Source organism: Dipodomys ordii, unplaced genomic scaffold (assembly GCF_000151885.1).
Source record: "Dipodomys ordii isolate 6190 unplaced genomic scaffold, Dord_2.0 Scaffold98, whole genome shotgun sequence".
Taxonomy (NCBI): Eukaryota; Metazoa; Chordata; class Mammalia; order Rodentia; family Heteromyidae; genus Dipodomys; species Dipodomys ordii.
Genome location: NW_012267314.1, coordinates 8,354,381 through 8,369,650, shown reverse-complemented (window position 1 = coordinate 8,369,650; position 15,270 = coordinate 8,354,381). Strand labels below are relative to the sequence as shown.

The following is a 15,270-nucleotide window of genomic DNA, read 5'->3' as shown; positions in this document are numbered from 1 at the left end:
AGTTTTAAAATAGCATCAGTTACTGCGTCCTATATAATAAACATTTGGTCATAGATTTTAGGTCTACTGTACTTGTGGATAGAAAATACAGCCTGAGAAAATTAACAATAATACCCTAAACTGAAAACAGAGCCTGAATCTGATATAATGAGGCATAATAAGCATTTTTTCAAACAGTGTGTTATTCTATTGGAAATACCAATGACTACTAATTTTTCCCATCCCCAGGACCTGGTCCCACGGCCAACATTTGTTCAACAAGTTAGTAATTCTCTGAGAAATACTGCAAGTCTAACTCTCTACTTTTAAAGATCAAATGTTTCTTCTGATCAACTTTTTAAAATGAAATTGTGGGGCTGGGAATGTGGCTTAGTGGTAGAGTGCTTGCCTAGCAGGCATGAAGCCTAGGTTCAATTCCTCAATACCACATAGACAGAAAAAGCCACAAGTGGTGCTGTGCCTCAGTGGTAGAGTGCTAGCCTTGAGCACAAAAGGCTCAGGGACAGAGCCCAGCCTCTGAATTCAAGCCCCAGGACTAGCAATAAAAAGAAAAGAAAAGGAAGAAAGAAAGAAATTGAAATGATGTCTCATTGACATAATGAAAAAATATTTCCTAATGTTGATTAATTAATACATTCCCTTTTTAATTATACTTTGATACTGCTCCAAATACAGCTTCCACACCTGGTTGCTTATGATCATCAATGATTAAAATTGAAGTAGTAATTTATAGACTGCATCAATAGATATTAAAGGAAATGAAGATAATAAAATTTTCATTTTTCTTACATTTGATTCTAGCTTTGTCAGTAGCTTTTTCTTGGTGTGTTAAGTTGCATGCATATTAAGTATAACTTTAGCAGTTTATTTAAATTATTGTATTTGTAATTATTTGCAGATTGTCATAGGGTTTTTTAAAGTAAAATCTTTTCAGCTATATAGTTATTTCCCTCATTTTGTCTTAATTTGTTCTTCTTGGGTTATATGTTATGTGTGAAATGATTTCAAACTAAGTCTTTCTCCCGATTTGGCCAGATGTACTGTTAACTATGTAACAATGCTAAGCTGTAGATTTCATATGAATTGTTAAAAGTGAATAGAAAGGTTTTCCCATGAAGATGTGGTTATTTTTCAATGATTTGCTTTCAAGAAAATAAGTATTTAGTATACTTTATTCCCTTTTAAATGCATCTAACAGACTGAGATTCTTATAATTTCAGGGGCCGGACTGGAAAAATTAGAGTGCAGAGTTTGAAGATTGGATTGATGTCTCTCTCCAAAGGTCTCTTAGAAGAAAAATACAGATGTATGTATGACCTTTGGTAACTAACAGTATTTTTTAGTAGTTGTAACGATCATAGCAATTCACTGGGAATTTAGTTTATTTGATTTGCCAATAACACATCACACTTTTTAAATGCCTGCTATGTATGTATTAAGTTGCACAGATGATGGTATTTTTTGACAGATGTGTGTGAATGAAAAGTGGATTCCAGGACCCCAAGCACCAGGTGCTTTGATGGAGTGGGAACTAATGACAAATTTTTATCTCATTTGATTTTTAGAATAATTTCCCCACAACGTAGGTATTATGATTCCCGTCATCTAGCTGGAAACATTGATGCTGAACTAGATTGAAAGTCCAGTCAAAGGCTGAGGGTCCACAAACTCATGGGGCTAGAGCGGGATCCTTGGTGATTATAACTAGGCTATGTTCCCTGCTTCTGCACATGTGCGTTGTTTAGCCTTAAAAGTGGATGACAGCTTTTATGGATATAGGCAAATGCTGATTCTTTCTTTTTTCCTTCTTATTTATATCCTTATTTTTGCTTTTTTGGTGACACTAGGGTTTGAACTCAGGACCTGCCTAGAACTCACGCAGCTTGCATGCTCCTGGTGCTGTACCACATGAGCCACACCCTCAGCTCTTCTTTTTGCTGGTTACTGTTGAGACAGAGTCTCACTGAGTTTTCTGCCTGGGCTGGCTTTAAACAGAGATCCTCTGGGTCTCAGTCTCCAGGATTGCAAATGTGATTCACAGATGTGCTCTTTCTAAATAGTTACATTTTATAGTTGCAGCAAAATAAGATGATGAATGCTTTTAATTTTCTTTGTTCATTCATTATCATTCAAATAAACTAATTATGCCCCCTTCGGCTGTGAGTTGATGGAAGCTAAGCTGATATTGGAAAGGTCATGTGCATAAGAGTGAAGAGGGTCCCCTTTAAATGTCCACTGCATCGTGGCTTGGGGTGTTGAGCAGGTTTCTCAATCCTTTAGCAAGGAGTTAACCCCTGGCTAGCCAAGGAGTGACTTACTCCCCTTTTATCCTGTAGGAAGCTGAAATTTAGAGCATTTTCTTCCACTGAAAAATGAAGGTAATAATGTCTCCTTAGAAAAGAGTTAAAGTTCCTATTTTTCAAAGTGCCATCCCCGTTAATAATTACTGCAGTCTCCATACTCTTAACTGTCAACATTTGTCTTTGGATAAAATTTTGTTGGTAAAATGTGACCTATCTGGTGCCACCATGTTTAAACCCAGTTGATTAAATCTGTGCATTAGAGGAGAGGTGCATCTCATACATGATAGGGTGTCATAAAACAAAAGGAGGGACTGTGGTTGCAGCTCAGTGATACATCACATGCCCAGTAGGCACAAGGCCTGGGTTCTATTCCCAGAACCCAGAAAACAAATCCTTCCTTCTCCCAACTGGGCCAGTGCTAAGGAATTAGGATGTCTGTGAGATCACTTAATTTTGAGTTTCAAGTCAAGAACACCATGACTTGATTTTCTTTGCCTAGGTTGACAAGAATGTCAGTGAAAAAGAGGATATAGATTTGTGTGTGAAAAGGAAAAGCTGATCATAAGATTAAGAGGTGGGGAGCTTTGATAGAGTAAGAACCTAGGAAGCCAATTGGAAAAATAAAAATAAATTGCATAAAGGCTTTTGTTTTGTGGTACCTTATCCAGAAATCAGATAGTCTTCTGTACCACAGCCAAGAAATTTCAAACTTTCCAAAGCTGAAAAGTTACCATTTCTACCATGATTGGGAGAGAAAAGTGTTAATGAGAGCATCAGCGTTCCAAAATTAGAAAAGGCATTTTTCATCATCTATGCTTTGAGGTTTTCACGTGGTCCCGAAAGAATTGGGATTCTCTGAAGGTAACAGTCATGGCTCTGAACTTACTTGGAAAGAAATGCAAATTCAGGCACAAAGCCTGCTCTGTCCATAATACAGCATTCAATGATCAGGGGAAGCAGAGGCTCCTTACAATGAAATTTCCTGCTATATAGTTTAACCCACAACATGTGCTATTTTAAGAACTTAATTAAATAAGAACTCTCCTAGGTTGCCATCTTTAATCTAAATCTTTACTTGGATACTGAGAGGTGAAATGCTCCACGTTTTGCTTTTACTTTTGCATGCAGGCCCTGAGCAACTCAGATTCCACTTTTTGATTTCCCCAGTGATAACAGATCACCTCATGATTTCCTTCGTTAGGATTAATATTCAAGGCAATTTGCTCTTCAAACTCAATGGCAGAGGTGCCATTTGGGGGTCAATTGGAATGTGTGTGAACATTGATTTTGCAGTTTCCAAAGTCAATATCTTCTGGCCAGTGACAGCTTACTCTCTCTCAGTGACTTCGTGAGGACAGCCTGAAGTCTGCTCTGATCTTCCCTGCTCCTTGTGCTTACCACTGAGTGGCCTTTTGGCCTTGCCAAAAGCAGATTAGCAGAACATTCTTTCAAGAGGCCACTTTGGACCTCTTTTGTGCTAATTTCTTGGAATTTGGGTTTGAGATATGATTTCTCTCGATAACCCATTCTTTTGATCTGTCTGCCTTTTTCAACCTGACTATAATGTTTTAAAATTGTAACTTCGATAAGAATTTAGCGGAACTGTATATCTCAATGTGCAAGGAAACCCTTCTGTTTTTACATGGTGTGAGTAGTCTTACCTTCTGTGTGGCCTGACCACATAACTATATCCCTCAGTGTAGAGAAGAAGTTGAGCATGGTTAATCTGAAAGTGTGAACAGTTGCTCTGTACTGATTATTGCGCTTGTGCATCAACTCTGGATTTATTGAGCAAACCACATCCCAGGAATGCACTGACAATGAGCACCATGTTAAGATGCATGGATAGATACGTTTTGACTGATCATAGACTTATTCTTAAATAATGAAAAGAAACAAGTGGAACACTGAGCATATCTAAGTGAATGAATGGAAATAAAAATTAAATTAATCTTGATTGAGTTTGTTCTTCCCATGTATGCTTATGATTAAAAATATATTTCATTATAATGACCGTCTATCACTGAGCTTGGTTCAGTTGTTGGAAATGTCACTGTCGTCAGCGTTAGATCTCGCATCATTAATACATGTTTGTCTGTTAGTCACTTATCAGGCATTATTTTCAAATAGATTTTTTTTTAAATCACATGAAGAGCATTGAGATTGCATGTGCTTTTAAATGATTAAACCTTGAACACTCTTTTTAAAAGATTATTAATTTCTCTAATGCAATGGATTATTTGTATTTGAAGTTTCTCCCTGTTCCAAAAGTAACTTATCCTACTGCATTAACTTTATTGTTGGAAACATTATAACAAATTTAATCTTTTGACAGCACAGTATGTAAGTGAATAAAAAATAAATCAGTGCTGGAAGGAGAGGTTTAATTTCAATGATTTATGAAACCTAGAAAACAGAAAAGTGTAGGTTTTTGGTTTTTGTGGGGTTTTTTGGTTGTTTGTAATTACAAAAGCTAAAGAAAGAAGGGATGCACAACTTTTTAATGCTTTTAAATTTGGGGAAAAAGTCTCCTTGAATGATAGAAAACAGCTCATTTATACATAATTGATTATTTGTATATAATTTTTCATATTTAATTAATTATATATAATTAATCATTATATATAATAAGGAATGAGAGACTTACCCTAAAAAGGAAAAGGACATACTTCCTTATTTTTTAGTGTTTCCTATACAAATAGGCATGAGCACAGAAATATTTTTAGAAATCTATAATATATAATAGAATATTGAATTTAGCAGGAAACAAAGTTGGTAAATCATTAAAATTTTAAGGTACACTACTTAAAGAACTTTCATTCTCTTGATAAATCATGAAGCTTTGTTTTGGCTCATTCTTTTTTCTCAAGGGCATCTCTTGTTGAGACCATAAAAAATTAACCCATGTGTATTTATTGTATTGTTTGGAAAGGAAATTGTAGCTAGGCACCAATATTTCATGCCTGTCACCACAGCCACTCAAGAGGCTGAGATCTGAGGATCAAGGTTCAAAGCTGGCCTAGGCAGAAAAGTATCAGATTCTTGTTTTAAACCCACAAAAAAAGTCAAAAGTGAAGGTGTGGTTCAAATGGTGGAGCTCCAGCCCTGAGCATAAAAGTCAGGCTAGGTCATAGGACTCTGAGTTCAAGCCCCAGCATCAGCACACACACCCCAAAAGGAAGTTTGTATTGATCTGTCTTTATGTATTGATATACACCTATGGATTCTTTTATGGTGAATATGGTGGTGGTCTTTTTTTTTTGGTTGTTCATGGGGCTTGAACTCTGGGCCTGAATGCTGTCCCTCAGCTCTTCAGCTCAAGGCTAGCACTCTACCACTTGAGCCACTGTGCCACTTCTGGTTTTTTGAGTGGTTTTATTGGAGATCAGAGTCTCACAGACTTTCCTGCCCGGGCTGGCTTTGAACCGCCATCCTCAGATCTCAGTCTCCTGAATAGCTAGGATTGCTAGTGTGAGCCACCAGGGCCTGGCTTTTGTGGTGTTGTTTTTTTTTTTTTTTTTTTTTAAGATATACAGTGCAATCCACATTACTGAAGATGTACTTTGAATGAAAGAATGCTCTGGGCAGGTGGAAGTTAACCCCTTGCCTCTCCCTCTTAATAGTTCTCTTTAAGGAGGTGGCAGGGCCAACAGAGATGTGTGATCAGCGCCAGCTTGGCCTGTTACTTCATGATGCCATCCAGATTCCTCGGCAGCTGGGAGAAGTGGCCGCATTTGGAGGAAGTAATATTGAGCCTAGTGTCCGCAGCTGCTTCCAGCAGGTAAACCCAGGCATCCTTGGCGTACAGGATGGATTATGAAAGGGTTCTGGTGACGTTCCAAGAGAGGGAATGAACACCTTAGACTGGAACTAAATCGTGGAGGACTTTGGGCACAATCCCAGGATGTTCGTGTTTTATTATTTTAAGGCACATTGAGTCAAGGAATACTGACACCTACAGCGACACACTTTTTTAAATGGAAGTTAAATGGCTGCACTTGGCCCTTCCTCTGCCTCATTCTACCATCTTGCCGTTCTTCCCTCTCCTTCCCAACTCCACTGATTTAGTTCCTGGATTCCTGACTCAGTGCCCTTGAACATGTGCCTTCTCCCTAGAATGTTCTTCCTGCTCTTCCACTCATCCTACTGAATCTTGAGATGTTAGCTTATCTCTCAGATCCTGTCAACATCCTTCTCTTTTCTTCAGATGAATGTCTCCCTCTTCTATTCAGCTTAACATCATCTGTGTCTTCCTTCTCCTCCTCATGATAGTTCAGATTTCATGTTAAATTAGATAATTAATTGCTATTGCAGCCTCCATGCCTCCATGAAGACAAGAGCTGGGTCTTATTTTCTTTTCTGTCCAATCTTAGCTCAGGCTGCTAACACAATACATCGTAAGCAGTGTGGCTTATGTATTCCTGATGAAACTCAGTCTTCAGCTCTAGAGGCTGCAAAGTCCACTCAGTCAAGCTCTGCCCTCAGATCTGGTGTCTGGCGAGGGTCCACCGCATGAGCAGTACTTCCTTACTGTGTTCTCACATGGGGAAGGTATAAGTCAGATCTCCTAGATCCCTGTTAAAGGATGCCAGTCTCAGCCATGAGGACCTCACCCCCTTAACCTACTCCCCTTCCACCCTCACCCCCACCCACTCATGGCATCCATCCCCTTGGGGGTTAAATGTTAATAAGTGCATAACACCTCAAATATTTGCTAAATAAATGAATTAAAATATCTTGGTGCTCTTTGTAGTTTGTAGCAAACTTTTCTTTAAGAATGTATACCCAAAGGGAGAATGATTTGAAAAGTTTTATACCAGTCTGAGTTGCTCATTTTCACCTGGGAAAGTAGTTTTCTTTTTAATGCTCACACTATGAAGACACTTTATAAATATTACTCGTGTCATACATATGCATAAAGTACAACCTACAGATATTTGGCCAGAGCACAGCCCCATGATTTATCACTGCTGAGAAAAAAATTTGCTCACACTGTATCTTTGAGGAGAATCGATGTCATGGGTTATTACATTTTATAATGGACCTTTTTCTTATTTTAGAAATAAAAAAATACCCAATGACTTTTTTTCCCCCAAATATGATTTATAGTCACATATGTTGGCTCACCGAATGACCTCAAAAACAGCAGGAGAGTGATGGTGGAGATTTAACTCTGTACATATAGAACTTACTCAGAATTAGGATTCAAAGAGGAATTGAGTGTCTGTCTGGGCATGGTAATAGATGCCTAAGAAACCTAAGATCTTAGTACTGTGGAGAGTGGAGCAGGCAGATTGCGTTCAGGGCCAGCCTGGCCTACAAGGTGAGATTTTTGACACAAACACTGAAAGGAAGGGGAAGGGGGGAGAGGGAGAGCTCAGAAATGGCAAGTCTCATATGGTTTATCATGATAAACTTGTGAATTTTACATAGTGCATTCAAAGCAAATCGCCTTCCTAATGTGATGCCCCAAAATGGTATGTGACAAAATAACATCTTTGGGTTAGGTTTTCTTTTCTTTCTTTACTGGTCCTCTACCAGTAGAGCGATAGTTCTACTTGTTGTTTTTTGGTGTTAATTGGAGGTAGGAGTCTCATGGACTTTCCTGCCTAGATTGGCTTTGAACAATGATCCTCAGATTTCAGCCAGAATTACAAGTATGAGCCACTGTCACTTGGCTCGGTTTAGAAAATGGCCTTCAAGTTGGTAAGGTTAGTAGTGAGTCTTCACTTCATAGTTTCTTTAAATATATATTTGTTTTTAAATCAGAATAACAACAAGCCAGAAATCAGCGTGAAAGAGTTTATAGACTGGATGCGTTTGGAGCCACAGTCCATGGTGTGGCTGCCGGTTCTGCATCGAGTGGCAGCAGCTGAGACTGCAAAACATCAGGCCAAGTGCAACATCTGCAAAGAATGTCCGATTGTTGGATTCAGGTAAGAAGCCCTTCTGGTGCTGGCAGTGCGCGTGTTCTTCTCTCCTTGTGGGGTCTTGTGCTTTTATTTGTAGTTCCTCCTTATTTATTCCCTTTGAGGATTTGTCTCCTAAATATAAGGCATGCTCATCATATCCCATTCCTTCTTACAGTCACTGTGGGAACTTATTCCACTACTATTATCATCATTATTATTTATATTACTTTGATTTTAAAAAAAACACCAAAGGGTTATTTTTCTTTCTTTCTTCCTTTTTTTTTTCTTTAAATGAACTTCAATGTAGTTAGGTCATAGAAATGCTCAGGCAGCATAATTGCATGATGAGTTGTAGGCATACAGGCTTGCTGGAATTTGGTGAACCTTGTAAGTCTTTAGTATCCAACCCAGTAAGCAGGAAATACTGTTTAAAGATGAGCTGACAAGAAATGAGATTACTTCTGCCAGGTTTGTTGTGAAGAGAAGTGCTGCTGAAGTTTGTCCTTAACATTTCAAAATCAGAATGTCGGGTCTGTGGGCAGGGTTTGTTCCCAGATGACAACGACCACCACCACCACCTCATCCTCCTCATCCTTTCTTTCCCTTCTTCCCTCCCTCCATGCTTCCCTCTCATCTTCACCCCTACTTCCCTCCCTCCTTCCCTTTGTATATTATATATGCTATATATGTAAACTATATATACTTTAAATACTATGTATATAAAGTATATGTTCTAAAGTACATTCATACTTTCATGTGAGATATCTATCTTTTATAATACAACTAGTTTTTTACTAATTACTTCTAAATTAAATTTTAATGAAATCTGAGATCCAAGGGATGTTTACTACATGTGGATATGCTTTCATCAAGGTCACAAATGTCTACTTCATAGTCAGCTCAGTGAATTTGAGGGTTAGTGAGTGACCTTTCCTGCAGGCACAGTGCCGAAGTGGGCACTCCGAGACCCATTATTGTCCCTCCATCCTGTTCTGTTCCTATTCAGCATCACATAATGTCTTCTGACTCAGACGTGTGTCCCCTCATCATGTCTAAACAAATGGAAATGCGTTTTAGAAACTGAAGCTACAAAATTTTACCTTTTCATCCTTCCCACGTTGGAGACGTGGCTTCTCTTTGTTCCTAACTTGGAACTGGACTACTGAGCAAATTCCATACTTGTGGCAAATGTACCTTTTATTCTCTGGGTAATTTAAATGAATGAAATTCCTTACCACAAATGATTGATTTGGACTAAGTAACAAGAATTGAAGCCAGTGATTTCCCCCCCCCCCTAGGTATAGAAGCCTAAAACATTTTAACTATGATGTCTGCCAAAGTTGCTTTTTTTCTGGTCGGACAGCGAAAGGTCACAAATTACATTACCCGATGGTGGAGTATTGCATACCGGTGAGTACTAAGCCACTATGTTTGTTTGTCTATTCATGCTTGCTTTGGCATTAACTAATGTCTAAAATTTGCTACATTTATTTGGGCCTAAATTTGTTGTTTTTTTTTGGGAAAAAATAGCTTTTTCCAGATTGCTTGGCTTTATGTTTTCTTGTTTTGTTTCCTTTTTAACTAACAACTTAAAAATTAAAATGTACACCTTTCTTGGAAAATGAATTAATTAATGATTTTAAACTTTATGTGATTTTAAAACTTTTTGAAAAGAAACTCTTCAGAAATCTATTTCTTAAGAAATTAAGTGACAAGCCATGAGCCTGTGGTTCACACCTTAGCTCCTGGGGAGGCTGAGATCTGAGGATCAAAGTGTGAAGCCAATCTAGGCAGGAAAGGAAAGTCCAGGAGACTCATATCTTCAATTAACCACCAAAAAGGAAAAGAAAAAAAAATAAAAGTGGAGGTGTGGTCCAAGTTGTGGAGTGTTAGCCTCAAGTGAAAAAGCCAGGCCTTGAGTTCAAGATAGATAGATAGATAGATGGATAGATAGATGGATAGATAGATAGATAGATAGATAGATAGATAGATAGATAGATAGATAGATAGATAGATAGATAGATGGATGGATAGACAGATGGATAGACAGATGGATAGACAGATGGATAGATAAACTAAGTGACAAAAATAATGTTCCCTTTTGATAACATGTAAAATATATTTTCATAATTAAATATTAAATTTAATAAAAGTGTATAAAATAGAAAGATTAAAAATGCCACTCATAGATCTAGTTCCTGAATAAGCTACCAACTGATAATTTTCCATATTCTAGTTTTACTTAGCTTTTACTTTTATGTGTATAAATATATACACACACACACTTTTATATGTATATATATTTTCTGCTGATTTCTCTTGCTGCTGTCCTGGCATTGCATGTAGCAATTGTCCCCAGTGTTGACATGCAGCCTGACTCTTTCCTCTCACAAAATATACAGTCGGATGAGTTAGTATTTATCTGACTAGTCCTTTAAATTTGGATCTTCAGTTTGTTTTCAATTTCCTGCTACTATAAACCATGCTGGTAAATATTTTTAGTAAAAAAAAATATAACAAACCTTTCCATGTATTACCTCAATTAACATTTCCTTTGAATTAAGCACTAAGTGATGTACATCAATAAATGTATTTTTATGGCCAGAAGACTTGATGCCTAGCTATTTGCCAGAAGCGGTCAGTGCTGTTTTACATTATTATCATGTTTGTTATGTGTTAATCTTACCACAGCCCTGTAAGCATCAGACAGCAGCTATTATGGTTCCTTTAACCTAAAGCTATGTTTCTCTGAAATTGTCCTCATTTTTCTGTTAATTCCTATCCTTACCTTCCTTCCAAGTTGTGCCAGAATTTATTCATAGAGTTGTATGTACATTTTCCTTGGTTTAGGGATTCAAGTTCTTTTTTTTGGATCATAAATCTACAGAAAGGCAGCAATACTGACAAAATACACATATATAATTGTCCCATTCTTAGTATCCTATCTCAGATAAATAGGAACTCTGTGGAGAAAAAAAGCTCTAGAAAATGATGATAAATTGTAATGGATAAAATACCCTTGATGCCTGCTGACTTTAAGAAAAGAAAAAGAAAATCCTCCCAAGAAAATTGATGAAGCATTCTTTATTACTGTTACTAATTTTTTTTTATTCCTGCAAAGACTTAATGTTGAGCATTTACCATGTGTCAGAGGCTGTGGTCAGAATTAAAGCAAGACATGAAAGTTGTAAGGACAAATTTTAAATCTATAAAACTGTGTGTGTGTGTGTGTGTGTGTGTGGTACACTCACTGCAGTTTGTACAAAGATTACTAGATGTGAAAATAGGAGAATGAAAATAAAGAGAATGAGAATAGAGGGGGCTGGGTAGCTCAGAGAAGGACAGGTGACACAGGAATGGTCAGTGTAAATGTCCCGAGGCCAGCTGCGTCTGCTAGCTGGAAATGGAGGGAGTTAAGACTCTGTTCCTTCAGAGAGCTTGAGAGACCAGACTGTGGCTATGCTTTCTGGTGATTACATGACAAAGAAATGACTTTCAGGTCCCTAAGAAAGACAGTGAGTTTTAGGAAATACTGGTATATCTCAAAGGTTCAGAAGATGGATTCAAAGTAATAAGGCTCCTTTTAGTAAATGCTGTGGAAATGGTCAGGGGCCATCTTCAACTCTTGGCTAGAATAAGCAATAAATTATATTGGCAGATTAAGGATATTTTCAAGCAGGCTTGTTTGTGGGGGCCATTCCCAGAATACAGCTCCAACTGTGGAGCTAGGAAATGATTGGTGTTGAGAATCAAAGATTTTTTTTATTAGCATATACTAGTGATTTCATTGTAACATTCCTACACACCCATTCAATGTACCCTGATACATTCATCCCTCCACCGCCCCCTTCATCTCTCCTCTGCCCTTCTTAAAACAATTTTAACAGGTTTCAGTGTTCTACTTTCATACATGCATATAAAATAACTTCAATTACATTCATACTTATTCACCCTCTCCATGTCCCGCTGGTGCTTGTTCCCAGAACAGCTGGTCTTAATTTTCTGTAATTCATTTTTCACTTTCTTCTCCCAACCCCCCCCCCCCCCCCGCCGTGGATTTTTTTTTTAATTGTGCAAATACTGTACAGAGGGGTTACAATTTATACGGGCAAGGTAATGAGTGAATTTCTTATCAAGCATTGTTGCCTCCTCCTTTGTTTCCCCTTCCCATCCTCCCTCCCCACGTGCCAAAGTTGTAAAGTTCATTTTCAACATAACATCTTGAACATCTCATTGTTGCAATGGGTCCACCTGTATCCCTAGTTAAATGATTTGTTTTTGCCCTTCCCCTCCACAAATTATACCAACATCAAATACAGTGAAAACAGGGGTTATACTGTGAGGGAGGGACATACAAACAACAAAGAAATATCTTATAAATATGTTAGACACAATAGCAAGCAAGAAAAAAACATTTGAATCCTTGACTTGGGTTCATTTTACTTAACATCAACTTATCTGACCTTTTCTGCTTGTCTCAGACATAGACTAGTTATTGCAAATAAGGGATTGTATATTAATTGTCCAAAGGGGGTTGCCATAATGTTTCTGACATGTATTTATTATAATTTAGTCAAATTAACCTTCCTTACTGTTCTCTTTTCTCCTCCCTCTTATCCACTACTGCTCAACAGCTTTCAATGGTTCCTTATGCCATTTTCACATATAGATACCATGTATAATTTTACAGTTTTTGTCCCATAATTCTCTTTCACTGTCACCTCTCCTTTCCCATAACCTCTGAACAGTCCCACAGTTACAATCATGATATGTATATGTGTGTGGGGGTGCATGTGTAGGTATGCATATATCTACATGCTGTGTATCTACATTCCACAAATAAGAGAACACATACAATATTTGGCTTATATAAGAAACCCAATATCATGATCTCTAGTTTTATCTATTTTCATGAAAATAGTGTTATTTTCATTTATGGATGAGTAATGTTCCATGGTATGTATATACCAAATGTTTTTCTTCTCCATTTGTTGACTAAGGTACCTTAGCCCATTCCACAGTTTTACTGTTATGAGCAGTTTCAATCACACGGTTATACAGTATCTTTCTTATATATTGATTTATATTCCTTCATGGATGAGATGATGAGGTCATAAGGTAAGTCTACATACTGATCTTCATAGTGGTTGCACTAGTTTACATTCCCACCAGTGTGTATGATGGTTCCTTTTCCTTTGGACCTTCACTACATTTGTTGTTTTTCTGATGATTGCTATTCTGACTGGGGTAAAATGGCATCATAATGTAGTTTTGATTTGCATTTCCTTTGTGGCTAAGGATGTTAAACATTTCCATGTATCTATTTGTCAGTTGTGTTTCTTCTGAGAACTATCTGTCCAGTTCATTTGCCTATTAATTAATTGACTTATTTGTTTCTTTATACTTGAAATTTCTTTTATGTCATTGTTAATTCTGAGTATTAATCTTGTATCCATTTAGTCCCTGATCCATGATTTTCTTCCGTCTCATGAGTTATCTGTTGCCTTTAGTACTTGTTTCTTTTTCTGTGTAGAAACATTTTTATTTGTCAGTTCTCTCTTATTTCTGGGCAATTGGGTTCTTAGACAGTGGAGCCAAAACAAAACAGCCTGGAGAAAACACAGCTTCTTCTTGCTGCTTAGAAAGTTATCTATATTCAGAAGGCTGAAACTATACCCTTATCTCCTACCCTGTACAAAAAAAAACGAACTTTAAATGTATCAAAGATCATAATGTAAGATCTGAAGCTTTAAAGGAAACGTAGGGAAAACTCTGAAGAATGTAGGCACAGGCAATTATTTTCTGAGGAGAATCGATACTTTTATAAGCCAAGGCCTCAGTCAAGAAGAAGGTTCAGAGGAACCTGACTACAGTTTGATCAAGGAGAGACGCTGTCATCCCTGATGATGTGTCCACTTGCTACCTGGAAAGACAAGATTGGTGATTGTCCTGCTGCTTTCTATTTAAAAGGGGGGAGTGTGTGGTATGAACAAAGAAATGAGATGATTATAGATGTAGTAAGTGCCTTTTGGAACATGCATAATGAGAGACAGTGATTAGAGGAGGCACTTTAGATAAAGACATTGGGCAAGATCTGCCTGATGAGTTGACCTTTGAGGTGAAACTGAAAGTTGAGAGAATTAGCCTCCACATAGGGGTATATATTTTTTTAACCAGGGATCATTTGGATATTTAAAACATCATTCTTGAACCATACAAAATACAGACAGGCCTTAACAACCAATGGAAAACATATAGGTCTTGTCCTGGGAGGTGTACCGCATGTTTGCACTGGCCTTATGTAGCCCATGGGCAGGCCTGAGATTCCCCACGCCTGAAAGAATGGGAGGCAAGGCACTTGAGAAGGGAGACACAGCACACAGTGGTCTGGAGGTGGGAAAGAGGCTGGCATGAAGGGCTGCAGAATGAAAGTGGGAACCTGGCCCCCACACAGAACACAGTGGGCAGCACTAGGGGCAGAACTGGAAGTACCTAGCTCAAAAGGAAGATGTGGGGCCTCCTGTTTAAAATCGATTAGGAATTTTAAGATGTTCATAATGGATCATTAAGCCAAGCTTGGAGTTCCTCTGTACATGGACAGCCGCAATGTCATGTGTCCACCGAGTCTGTCCTGGACAGATATTCACCAGGAGTGCCTTTCTCTCTTTACAACCGGAAGCATGGAGGACACAAGATTAAAGAGAAAAGCAGGCATCAGGTTGGACAGAACACTCAGATCTCTGTGCGGAATTCAGATGGGGAAGAAATATATTTACATGATAATACCTAGAGATTTCAGAAGCTGATTAGGAAGAGCTAATGTCAAATGGGAAAAAGAAATCACACAGTGGCTAGAGATATATCATATTACTATTTTCCTGGCTATTAAATGTAATTATTCCTAATGGCTTCGTAAAAAACCCCCAAAACCTTGAAATCATATCTTCAGCTGTTACTGGCTAGTGGGAGCATGGTTAAGAAACACTGATAGGGCTGGGAAGGTGGCTCAGTGGTAGAGCGCTTGCCTTGCATGCATGAGGCCCTGGGTTTGATTC

At 38.0% G+C, this 15,270-nt stretch overlaps 1 protein-coding gene across 1 annotated transcript in view; it reads left to right on the top strand.

Annotated features, from left to right (window-relative positions):
• Nucleotides 1-15,270, top strand: part of Utrn (utrophin) — a 425,608-nt gene that overhangs the window by 369,133 nt on the left and 41,205 nt on the right. The window contains exons 60-63 of the mRNA XM_013026944.1: nt 1,221-1,306; nt 5,927-6,084; nt 8,073-8,239; nt 9,514-9,625. Coding sequence (XP_012882398.1) covers nt 1,221-1,306; nt 5,927-6,084; nt 8,073-8,239; nt 9,514-9,625 — 523 coding nt within the window. The remainder of the gene's footprint in view (nt 1-1,220; nt 1,307-5,926; nt 6,085-8,072; nt 8,240-9,513; nt 9,626-15,270) is intronic.